This window comes from Loxodonta africana, chromosome 3, assembly GCF_030014295.1.
Source record: "Loxodonta africana isolate mLoxAfr1 chromosome 3, mLoxAfr1.hap2, whole genome shotgun sequence".
NCBI lineage: Eukaryota > Metazoa > Chordata > Mammalia > Proboscidea > Elephantidae > Loxodonta > Loxodonta africana.
In genome coordinates, this window is record NC_087344.1 from 178,665,866 (window position 1) to 178,678,526 (window position 12,661).

The 12,661-nt window shown below is 34.6% G+C and overlaps 1 protein-coding gene across 2 annotated transcripts in view; it reads right to left on the reverse strand.

The window, feature by feature from the left end:
* Nucleotides 1-3,646: 3,646 nt before the first annotated feature.
* AGL (amylo-alpha-1, 6-glucosidase, 4-alpha-glucanotransferase) overlaps nt 3,647-12,661 on the reverse strand; it is an 82,148-nt gene continuing 73,133 nt past the window's right edge. For both annotated transcript variants that reach the window (XM_023547411.2, XM_010589500.3), the window contains exons 32-34: nt 10,611-10,698; nt 10,378-10,511; nt 3,647-6,209 (exon numbers count right to left, since the gene is read on the reverse strand). In XM_023547411.2, the coding sequence (XP_023403179.1) occupies nt 6,092-6,209; nt 10,378-10,511; nt 10,611-10,698 (340 nt within the window). In that variant the 3' untranslated portion in view covers nt 3,647-6,091. The remainder of the gene's footprint in view (nt 6,210-10,377; nt 10,512-10,610; nt 10,699-12,661) is intronic.

Genomic DNA, 12,661 nt, shown 5'->3' on the forward strand with positions numbered 1-12,661 from the left:
TGAAAAATTATAGAATTTTATACGACATTCTGATACCAATCTGTTGTACTGTGGTGGTTTGGGTGCTGCTATGATGCTAGACGCTATGCTAATAACACACACTTTGTATATTTTTATGCAAATAAGACACTTCTTCTACATTTGCCAGCCGCTCCCTCCCCGCCAAGAGGTATTTTCGTAAATGTGCTCTAATAATTTTTTTTACAGCAATATGTGAAACAAAAAATTTCATAGCAGCGTTTATGAAAATACTTCACTGGGCGAGAGAGCAGCTGGCAAACATAGATGGTGCACATTATTTGCATAAAATATGGTATTTCAAATAACTACAGAGTTGGCCATGGTAGACAGGTTTCAGTGGAGCTTCCAGACTAAGACAGACTGGGAAGAAAGGCCTGGAGATTGATTTCCAAAAATTAGCCAATGAAACCCTTATGGATCACAAAGAATATTGTCCAATATAGCACTGGAAGATGCGCCTCCTAGTTTGGAAGGCTGTACACAATACCTCCAACAATGGACTCAAACATCCCAGTGATCATGAAGATGGTGCAGGATGGGGCAATGTTTTATTCCGTTATACATAAGGTCACCATGAGTTGGAGGCAACTCGACAGCAACTAAAAACAGCATATATCATTAAATGCTAGCCTGGGTTCCTGATGATCATGGAGCCACTATATCAGCCCTGGACTACACACCTCTGGACTTCTATCTTATATAAAACCAGTTGCCGCTGAGATGAGTAGAACTCATGTAGACCCTTTGTGTGTCAGAGTAGAATTGTGCTCCATAGGGTTTTCAGTGGCTGATTTTTTGTAAGCAGATCACCAGGCCTTTCTTCCAAGGCACCTCTGGGCAGTCTCTACTTAACTATTTACATCACCTGGGGACTTCTTGTCTTATACAGACCACTGTTGTTTGGATTTTGTTATATACAGTCAAATTTAATCCTCGTATACTATAGTGCCACCTTCACAGCTCCTTACTACCGTTCAGAGTGTATATCACTATCATACTTGTGTTTACAGATGAAGAAACAAAGGCTCAGAGAGGCACGTATTATCTTTGGAAAGAGCAAAGAGGCGTTGTAACAAGAAGGCCGGAAAAGAATTGAGGCCAAATCACTGAGGATCCCAAATGTCCCCTGAGCAGTGATGGAACATAATCAATGTTCGAGAAAGGGTTTCCTAATAGTTCTATGAGAGATGGAGTAAGTTGTGATCAATTAAGAACTTATTGTAAGCCTAAGCACAAGACAAAATTGCAAACAGAATGGATAAGAACCTTCAGTCAGGTAAAAGTGAAAAGTCTTTGTGATCCATCGAATGCAGATGGGGAGTTAAGATCAATCAGTTTTGGAGCACTTGTCCTTTCTTTAGTAATTCTAAGCAAAGGTTTCTAATAAGATTTAGTGCTCGGTTTTGAACTTTCAAAATACAGCTGATACTGTAAGTGTTAACACTGAATATTTACATAATTAAGTTCTGCTACATTTGTTAGTAAAAACTTGCTTGCTTTGTAGTCTTATGCATGCCCGGGAATGAACCTAGCTTGATTTTTGGCCCAAGTTCCCCTGTGCCAACTTTGACCAGATGGCCATCACTTAAGTGTCTTACTGCCAGTTGTCTCTGACTTTTCTCTGTCTCCTCTTCTTTAAGAAGACTATATTTTCATGCTTATCCAAGTTGTGTAACCTAGGCCATGCTTGGCACCTTGAGTCTGAGCAATTAGCCAGGAATGTATCAATGTATCAATGAATTTCCACTCCAAAACACAAATGATTGCATATTTACTAAATATCCATGAATCAACTATAAGTCATAATTGCCTTATTAAGGCAGTTGGCTGTGGAAACAGTATTTTGATCAAATGATAACAACAGGGTATACCTAGACCCAAACAGAAGAAGATTCAATTCTTTCCATAATCAGAGGGATAAATGAGAATAGCAATAGCTTGAACAATGGAGGGACAGTGGGAAGCATGAGGGCAAGTGCAGAAGGCTGTACTCTCCTTGAGGATCTGAGCTTAAAGAGGATGTGTGGTAGGAAGATCAAGGACTGAGTCTACATGTTTGTGTGTCTTAGGGCAAAACACTTTCTTAATTTCCTTGTTTATGAAATTGGTATACCACCGCCAATGTGAAATTGTCTACCACATAGTAGGGGCTCGATAAATGTTTGTTGAATCTGAATTTCTTATTCTGACTAAATGGCTATCTAGGTGAAGGAAAATAGATCACATACGTAATAGCAGGCAAAAACATAAAAGTCAGGAAGAATCCCAGCCGGCTAAAAAAGACCTGAATAAACGCAGACCCTCAATATTCTTAGGGGAGATCAAATACGGTAAATTTGTCAATTCTTATCAAATTAACTCACACTGTGACTGCAAGTTTAATAAACAGAATTGTTTTGGGGATTTGATAAATAATACTTAAGAAGGAAATAGGAGGGAATATAAAAAAGGTTCTGAAAAAGGAGAGTAGGGGATTGGTGAAAGAGGAAGGTAGGGAGAAAAATCTTTAACAAATATAAAAAACAAAACAAAAAGCTACAATAGTCAAAAGTATGAAGAGCCACAGATAACTTTAACAGTAGAGCTGAGCAGTAGCACCTACTACTAAAGAAAAATTCAATGGTTGAAAAAGGAATCACCATAAATCATATTCAACTCATGACTTCGCAAAATAACAATTCTGAAAAAAACCTAAGTGATGTCTTACCTCATACCAGGCTTTCTTATAAAAAATATGAATATAAAACCAGAAGAAAATAGAAAAGTTTATTATATCCTTGAGTGAGATTAAATTTTGAAGAGTCAGAAGAGGTCACTAAACATAAATGCCAGAAGACCTGATTATAAAAGCTAAAAGCTTTTGTTAAATAAAACACCTCCAACCAAAATAAGACAAATAAATTCGAAACAAAATTGGAGGTCAAATGACAAAGTATCACTACAACTTAATGATTCAAGGCTCATACAAAAAACAAAACAAAACAAAAACAACTAAAATCTCTTAAGCTTAAAAAAAAAAAAAAAAAGCTTAGGAGGGTCCATATAATTAAGCTTGGCAACTTTGACAAATTTATTCTTAAAATTTGGTGGTTAGAGCTTTGTATTTTTAGGTTAATACCTTTTATCTGATGATAAAGATGTTTATCCACAATAAAAAACCAACAGTAATTAAGGCAAAGACTAAGTGGATAGACTTTTGGTCATTAAAGAGAATCCTTGGAAGGTGTATATATTATTCAGTAGTATAATTAAAAGTGAAAAAATCTTTTCAGTTACCTAAAGAAGCATAAATGCATATGTCTATTTTGGCCTCTAATATTTGCCTTTTGTAAGTTGATAAAAGATAAACTCACTGTAAAGAGTTTCAAGAAATACCAGGGAAGAGTATAGTTGCTAACAGATCTATTTATACATCTAAAGTTTATTTTGTTCCTAATTTTGACATGGCTAGTTAAATAAATGACCAAACAGCCTAAAATTCTTCCTCCTCTCTCTGCTGTCACATGTCTTGCTTACAAATATTGATACAGTTAAAAGGCAAGCACTGAAAATAAGCAAGTATTAAATAAAAGACAGTGGTCAGCATCAACACATTAACTGGTTAATAATGGAATGAAGAGCAAAGTACAGTCATTTAGAAAAGATTTTTATTTTCTTGGCACACAAACATAAAAACGACATTTGTCTGTTACACAGAGCAGTTGAAGACATACCATAAATGGATTACAACTCACTTGTGTTATAATATTCATAGATATGATGACACGTCTCATGTTTCCTCAATTATTTTTGAAAATTTATTAAAATATCAGAGCGTACTGATTAAACCTGCAAGTTTACTTCTCATGTTACAGTAGGACTGATTTTGGATTAGTGAAGAATCGAGGTACAGAAGCATTTAATTTTTGAAATATAACAGTACCTCATCCAGCATCGCTCGAAGCATTCTAAATGTTCGTTAGTCAAATGACACATATTCCCTCAAAGTCTGAAACCTTTGATGAATAATGTGTAACACGCCTTCTTAAACTTTCAAACAGACCATGCAAAATATACTACTGTTCTTTCATTAACATTCCTCATTAGGAATATGAACCACTGAGTTTTCTACTGCAACACAAGAGCCAGTCTTCTGGGGTGGACATCTGCCCTACCATAGATAACGCAATGCGTTTTTAAAATTGTCAATTCGTTTCTTATTTGTTTTTTGTCTCATTTAATTGTGAGCTATTTCTTCTTACTTTCGTTAAATATGCTTTTCTGTTACCTTCGTTACTATTTTTAATACACAAGTTAGAGCAGAGCAACATAATTACATGAACCATTGATGAACTAATGGAAGGTTAGTAGAGTTGATGAGTTAGGTGAACTAACTCAAGGAAGGTTATTTCTTGTAACTGCTCAGTTTAGAGATTACACATTGAGCAATGAGGAAGGAAGGGAAATTGAGAAACCAATGTTTATAGTTAGTGGTCAGATTACGATCTTTAAAATTGCAGGATTTAATTTGGTTTATGATGGAAGACCCAAAAACTAAGCCAGTAAAACTATTTCTAAAGTCGAGTCAGTGTTGAGAAAGAGTGCGTGGGTAATCTCACAGTAAACTGCATGAGCTTTAGAGCATCAGTATGTGACATCTGAAGCATTTATATGTTTGCTACCCAGGAGTTTTTGTTTGCTTATTCTTTGTAATGACAGTTAAGGTCATTGAGTATGTGATTCTAACTATGAAAAGTGTTACTATACCATTGTTTTATCAACTATAAATATACCACTGAATAATGAAGGGATTTTTGCAACTATATGCTTCCAACTCAAGGTATAATAATCTAAGTGTTTTCTTGAGACAAAAACAGTAAATTATAATAACAGTAAATTTGTTTCTATTTTTTTAAGAATAGGTTTTCTGCTGAAGTACAAAACAGGTCCATCTAGAAAATAAGTACTACTCAAAAACATCAGCTCATACAAATATTAAAATACTTTTCCAATTATGACTTTTTCAGATTTAAGATATCTTAAAAAAACATGAAAAATATTTCAAATGATTTTATTGTAATTCCAATAACTACTAAATTCACATCTATTATATTTTTATTATATTAAAATTACTCTCAATTTTATTTTAATGTTCTCTAAACTTGTCATGTAGGTTTTAGTAAACAGGAAACCAGTACCTACTACGACCTATCAATAGACTTTTATGCACAAACTAAAATAGTTGCTAAGTTTCAGAAAATTAATACAGCGTCTTCTATTTCTTAAAGTTTCATATGTATATTCAACAATCTGAATTTTAAAATGCAAACCATCTCATAATAGGAAACTGTAATTCTGGACTAATTTTATCAAACTGTTTTTAGGAAATAAATTTCCTAACGTTTGTGGGTTTTTTTCTTCATGGCTGCACAATGATGCTATGCATCATTAGCACAAGTAAATATGTTAAATATACTTCTGACATTCGTTATATTAAAAACATATATTAATGCATCAGTGAAAAAGCATATTAATATCTGTGCTCCATTTATGAAGCTCTATGGTAGATGGACACTGCCGTCATACAGCATTCATTTATCATGTCCTGAAGGCAGTGAGCAAGGTGCTATGACTACTATGGAAAAGAGGTGAGAACACTGACAAACCAGAGTCTATTCCATGATTGTTACTGAAGAAAATATAAAGCGCAATTTAAAGATGCCTTTTCCATTTCTTTCATTACTAGATTTTTAGATTTTATTTGTGCTTATGTACAAATACAAGATTACACGATATTTCTTTTTTTAAAGTCTGGATTTCTAGGCATTTGAAGAACACTTCCTGAATTAAAAAAAAAAAAAAATTCCATTGGTAATGATAAGTTTTCTTTCTGATTCAAATCAAAAGCTACCTCTGTACATTAAAAAAAGAAAAATCAATGCTTCGATAAATCCTTCCTAATTGGGCATCATTATTATATCAGAGTTTTAAAAAGATGTGAGCTTGCACATAAAATGGCATTTATGTTATATGATGAATTTCCACTCCAAAACACAAATGATTGCATATTTACTAAATATCCATGAATCAACTATAAGTCATAAATTGCCTCAAGAACAGTAGCAATTGACCAGGCTTGTGTTTCACAGCTGAAAGGACAGTATCGGCCATTCTCATTGGTCAGCTCTGGAAGTCCTTTCCAAGGAGATCTTAAAGAAAAAGAAGACATATAATGAGATATAATCTAATACTTACCTTGTGTGGATTAACAAAACAGGCAGACCCCTGGTGATTTTTTGCTGTCTAGTATAAAAACAAATACAGTCATCTGAAACAAAATAAAACAGATATATCTACATCCTAGAGATATATGATATGTGGGATATAAAGAATACAGATCGAAATTATTCCTTTGATACTCAATCTTTGGATTTAAGATGTTCAAATGTAAAGGAATTCCTTGATGTATTAAAAACTAGAAGAAACCATCTGTCTTAGTTATTTAGTGCATAAATATCACAAATGGATGGCTCTAATAAACAAAAGTTTATTTTCATGCAGTTGAGGAGGCTAAAGTCCGAATCCAGGGTACCAGCTCCAGCAGAAGGCTTTCTCTCTCTGTGGGCTCTGGAGGAAGGTCCTTGTCATCAATCTACCTTGGTTGAGGAGCTTCTCAGCACAGGGACCCTGGGTCCAAAGTACGCATTATTCTCCTGGCTCTCGTTTCTCGGTGGTATGAGGTCCCGTCTCTTTGTTCACTTCTCTCTTTTATATCTCAAAAGAGACTGGCTTAAAACACCATCTAATCTTGTAGATTGAGTCCTATTCATTAACATAACTACCACTAATCCCATCTCATTAACATCACAGAGATGGTATTTATGACACATAGGAAAATCACATCAGATGACAAAATGGTGGACAATCACACAACACTGGGAATGCTGGCCTAGCCAAATTGGTACACATATTTTTGGGGGACACAATTCAATCCATGACACCATCACTTCAGGTAATATACATACAAACAAATATCCTTAGGCCTAAGTTTAGTCCTTTCAGAGTAAGAATGTAAAGTTTATGAGATTCAACTCGTAATTATATAGATGTTTTCTGTCTGATATTGATAAAACTGTAAAACTTCTATGAAATAATGAAGGAACACAGAACTATGATTAGGAAAAAAATGATCAATTAAAAATAACCTGAATTTACATGCTAATTTCTTATTCTACTCAATAATAATAAACTTAATAATTATTGGGCACTTATTATGTTCCAATACTAAGTGCTTTATACACATTATGTCATTTACTGCTCACAGCAACCCTAGAAGGTAGGTTCCATAATTATTCCTACTTATAGAGCAGGTAAAGCCATTTAGAGAGGTTAAGAAACTTGTCAAGGTGTCACTCTCAGAACACAGCATTATTACCATTTCAAATTTATTCTCAATTTCAATGTAATCCCTTAATTGTGAAACATAAAAACTTAAAAAAATAGAAACACAGAATTCTATTTTTAAGTTGGGTTGTGGGACCACGTTTGTTTCAGTATTATGCTTTGTAACTCACAGCTATGTCATATATACTCATCTGTAGGAAGATAATAATGCCATCAGGTAAATATGGGGATAGTTTGGATAATAACATTTGCTAGGTTTCTCTTTTTTTTAAACTGTCATAGAGAAATGGAAAATATAGAAAACTTACTTGTTTCCATGTGTTCAAGTTACTTCTAAGTAAAATGCCAAATGACTGAAGTTGAGTACCTAACTACCCAAACTAAGGAACAATAAAAGGCAACAGAACCACTAAAATGCTGCTTGCAATCAGATCTGGACACTGTAACATGGCACACACCCATACCGGTGTAATGAAGTTCCTGCTGTTCCCTTCCTTTTCTGAAAAATTCATTCTTAAAGCCATCAGGTGGGACACAACAAGGGACACGACCACAATCGGAGAGAGGAGGAGGGAGGTTAGCAGCAGCACAGAGTGGCATACAGGAGCCCAAGGCGGATGAGGAGGAGCTCACACCAAGGGTGGGGGTGGCCCAGAGTGGGGTGTCACGGCCAGAAAAGGGTGAGCTGAGTCCATGTGGTGGGAACAGTTTAGCGTGGGGAGTAGGTTCATCACTGTTGGAGACCAGGTGCTGCTGAGTCGATTCAGACTCATGATGACTGTTAAAGAAGGGAATTATAAATATGGAAAGGAGAAGAATGGAATTAAACACTGAGTAGTGGATTAGAATTGGTGTGAACTCAGGTTTTCAATTCATAGGCAGAGAAATACAGAGATGTAAATACGTATATATGCATGTATATGTATTATATATATTTCCTAGCTCTATTTACTGGGAGCCATGGTAATAACTACTCCCCCATCACAATGAACAAGCCAAGTATGTAGATCTTGGCTTCTAAATAACACGCTTTGCTAAAAACAACTAGGGGTCCTCGGAGAATTGCCCAATTCTAGGGCTGGGGCAGGGAAAGTAAGGATGAGCCTAGAATATCCTGTTGGCTGAGAAAGCAAGGAAGAACTTTCACTTATGACTAATACGGAGTAGCACAGACGGAATTTCCCCCCGCTCTGAACAATCACGTTACACGTTACTGTCGAGTCGATCCAACTCATAGCGACCCTATAGGACAGAGTAGAACTGCCCCATAGGATTTCCAGGGAGCAGCTGGTGGATTTGAACTGCCAATCTTTTGGTTAGCAGCCAAGCTCTTAATCACTACCTTACCAGGACTCCACAATCAAAGAACCTGACAAAGTATATGAAACAAAAATTTCTAAGTCACTGGACACTAGGCAACAGAGAACAAAGAGAGGTGAAATAACTTGTTCAGGTCTTGCCCTCAGAACGCAGTATTACTGGCATTTTGAATTTACACTTAATTTCAATGTAATCCCTTAATTACAAAACAAAATTTTTAAAAATAAAAATACAGAATTCTAAAATAAATCACACAATATCAAGTTCTTGACAAAATAAATAACTACCTAAAATAATGAAATGAAGGTAAAAACTACATCATAGAAGCTGTTGTGCTAAATAAAGCTTCCAACTCAAAAACAAAAAGACAAACAACCCAAGGAATATATGGGCAAAGGACTTGAATAGACATTTCACCAAAGAAGTTTTACAAATGGCCAATAAGCATATGAAAAGATGTTCAATGTAATTAATGATTAGCTAAATGCAAATCAAAACCACAAGAGGTATCAGTTCACCCTATACTAGGATGGTTATTATCAGGAAGATGGAAAATAGTAAGTATTGATCAGGATGTAGAGAAACTGGAATCCTCATCCACTGCTGGTAGGATTGTAAAACGGTACAGCTGCTACAGAAAACACTATGGCAGCTCCTCAGAAACTTAAACACGGAACTACCATGTGACCCAGTGATACCGCTCTAAGGTATGTATACAAAAGAACTGAAAACAAGAACTCAGATACTTGTACACCAAGGTACACTGCAGCACTATTCACAATGTCCAAAAGGTGGAAACAAGACACATGTCCGTTAACAGATGAATGGATAAATAAAATGTGGTACATACATACGATGGAATGTTATTCAGCCATAAAGAGAAATGAAATTCTGATGCATGCTACAACATTGACGGAGCTTAAAAACATTATGCTAAGTGAAACAAATCAGACATAAAAGGACAAATATTGTATGGTCTCAGTTACACGAAATACCCAGAATAGGTAAAGGCATGAAGACCAAAGTTTATTAGTGGTTACCAGGTGCAGGTAGGAAAGAGAAATGAGGGGATATTACTTACTGGGTACTGAGTATCTGTTAAGGGTGGTAAAATTGGAAACGAATAGTGGTTACCAATTCTAGAGTTCTATCATTATGTGAAGATTAATTGGGAAGCTATATTTCTGAATGAAGCAGCCTATAACTAATAGAAATGTAATCTTCATTTAAGGAAAGTATAGCAGTTTTATATAATTCTGCAGAATGTATTTTAGTTAAGAGAATGATACTGCTAGTTCTCATGGCTTTTTACTTTATAGTTTGATTTAAACTAGTAAACCCCTGCAGAAAAATTACAATATATTTTCTTCCAGGACACAAGGAGACCAGTTGTATAGTTTTGTTTGTTCTCTACACAATTTTGGAGTTTCTTCTTTGAAAATAGTTATTTTACATTGATTTCTCCATGTATTTTATCATTTAAAACACAGAAGAATAAATGTAAAAAGAAATAACTAAAAAGAGAAAAGCTTGCAAATTTCACTGAGATACCTAATGTAGACACAAATAAATCCTAAGGAAATGTTATTTACCTAATTATCTAACAAACTGACTAAACATTATTACGGAAATTTCATGGCCCTGACAACTTACCTTTCAAGATGAACATAATGTCGGGAAAGAACGTTTTTAACCAAAAATACGCTCTTTGTGTAACTCTCCGGACCCATCAATTTTGAAAAATATAATTTTGCACGAAGAAAATATCCAATAGGCCACAGCCACTCCTAAAAAAGGTGATTTAAAGGAAAAAAACAGAGCTGTTAATATCTAAAACTACTGAAAAATAACTGTAATCGAAAACTCAGAAAAGAAGAAATTCTTACAGGTCCTTGGTGGTAATTGAAACCTCTAGCAAGATTGTAGTTGTCATTGTCTAAGGCATTGTCATAAACTCCACAGTAAACCATATCACTGCAAAATGATTAAAGTTTAAGTTAAATGAAAAATAGACGTTATACAGAAAGCATCAGAAAAATTACTCAATACCAAAGATGAGAGAAATAGTGAAATTATTTTGTCCTTCAATCTTTGGATTAAGCTCAGCATTTAGTACATTCATATATTGAGTTTAGAGGACTTTAATAATGTGTTAGGAAATGATTAACAAAGATTTACAGGCTAATACGAAAAAATATTCAGAGATACTGCCTTCAAAGAGTTGGTCTGAGACTAAACATTGGTTGGTTTAAAGGCAACTATTTAATGAGGCCTCTAAAGTATTTCTAATAGTTAAAATATACACTGAATAATTTGAATTAGTGAACACTAAAGATCAGGTTTTTTAAATTATTACTGACTGGGAAGGTTGTTTTTTTAACATGGGCAGATTATCAGATTACAATGAGAAACTAAATATACATATTGCTGTAACACACAGAATTTATAACACATTTATAAACTAGATAAAATACTACAAATTTATTGTAATAAATATTACAAGACAGTTCTTTATTTTGGTTTAATTATTTTTCTTTTTTCTTAGTGAGAGAGACAGAGCTTGCCACATCAGTCAACTGTAACTCTGAGCTCAGTTTTGACCGACTCCACTGAAACACCTCAGAATGTCCACAGACCTATGTGTTGTGTCGTTGTTAGGTGCTAACAAGTCGATTCCGACCCAAAGCGACCCTATTCACAACAGAACGAAACCCTGCCCGGTCTGTGCCATCTGAAGACAGAAATGAGGACAAGACTGGGGTACCGCAGAGATGGGCTTCTCCCATGTATTGATATACAAAGCAAGCTGATGATGGGTATCATGCTTTCAAGGAAAACAGCAGAAGAAAAACAGAAAAGTCATTAGAAACTCAAAAAAAAAAAAAATTGGAAAAGGAAATATAATATGGTATATATGCACATGATCATAAAATAAAAAGGCAGTATTTATTTGATTTAAATAAACAGTGGAACAGCTGTGTATACCTATTATTTAGAAATATGGAAGGAACTACTAGGAAAAACAACTTAAAAAATAGCAATTGTCTCTGAGGAGTAAAAATGGAGGAAGGGACTGATTTTTTTATGTTAAGTTCTTTTGGGTATCTGCACACATTACCTTGATGAAAATAAAAATGTCCATTATCTTAAACTTCATAATTCTTCTATAAATTTATCCTAAAAAATTAGTCCAATCTAAAGACAAGTCTTTATGCTTAAAGATGTTTACTGCAGCCTTATTTATAATATTTTTAGCAATAAACATAGAACTTAAGTTTTAAAACAGCAAATTTGACATGAAAAAAATGCAGCAGAAAAAATATTTTCAAATATTTTTTATTCACATAGGAAAATTTAAGTGATACAGCATTAAGTTAAAAAGAATATACAGTTCTGTATATTAACCGGTTGCCGTTGAGACAATTCTGACTCATAGTGACCCTACAGGACTGCAGAACTGCCCCCTAGGGATTCCTAGGCCGTAATCTGTAGAGACGCGGATTGCCACATCTTTCTCCCAAGGAACGGCTGGTGGGTTCAAACCACTCACCTTTTGGTTAGCAGCTGAGCACTTTAACTAGTGTGCCATCAGGGCTCCTATTTCTGCATATAGTACGGTCCAAACTTGTACGAAAATGCACAAAAATCAAAACAACTGGGGAAATGTGCCAGATGGCAATAATGTTTATCTCTGGATGAAGGAATTATCAGAAATTTTGCTTTTATTTTATATATGTCCGTACTTTCCAATGTCCCTAATAATCATGTATTACTTTTATAATCAGAATAAAATAAGCATCAGAAAATATTCATGACTTATTTCATGAACATGAAATTTTAACTGACCACTGAATACAGGATAAGCCAAAGGCTCTTTGATACCAATGAAGATAAAGAAGGTGTTTTTTAAAAACTCAGTGTGAATGCAATTTTAGAG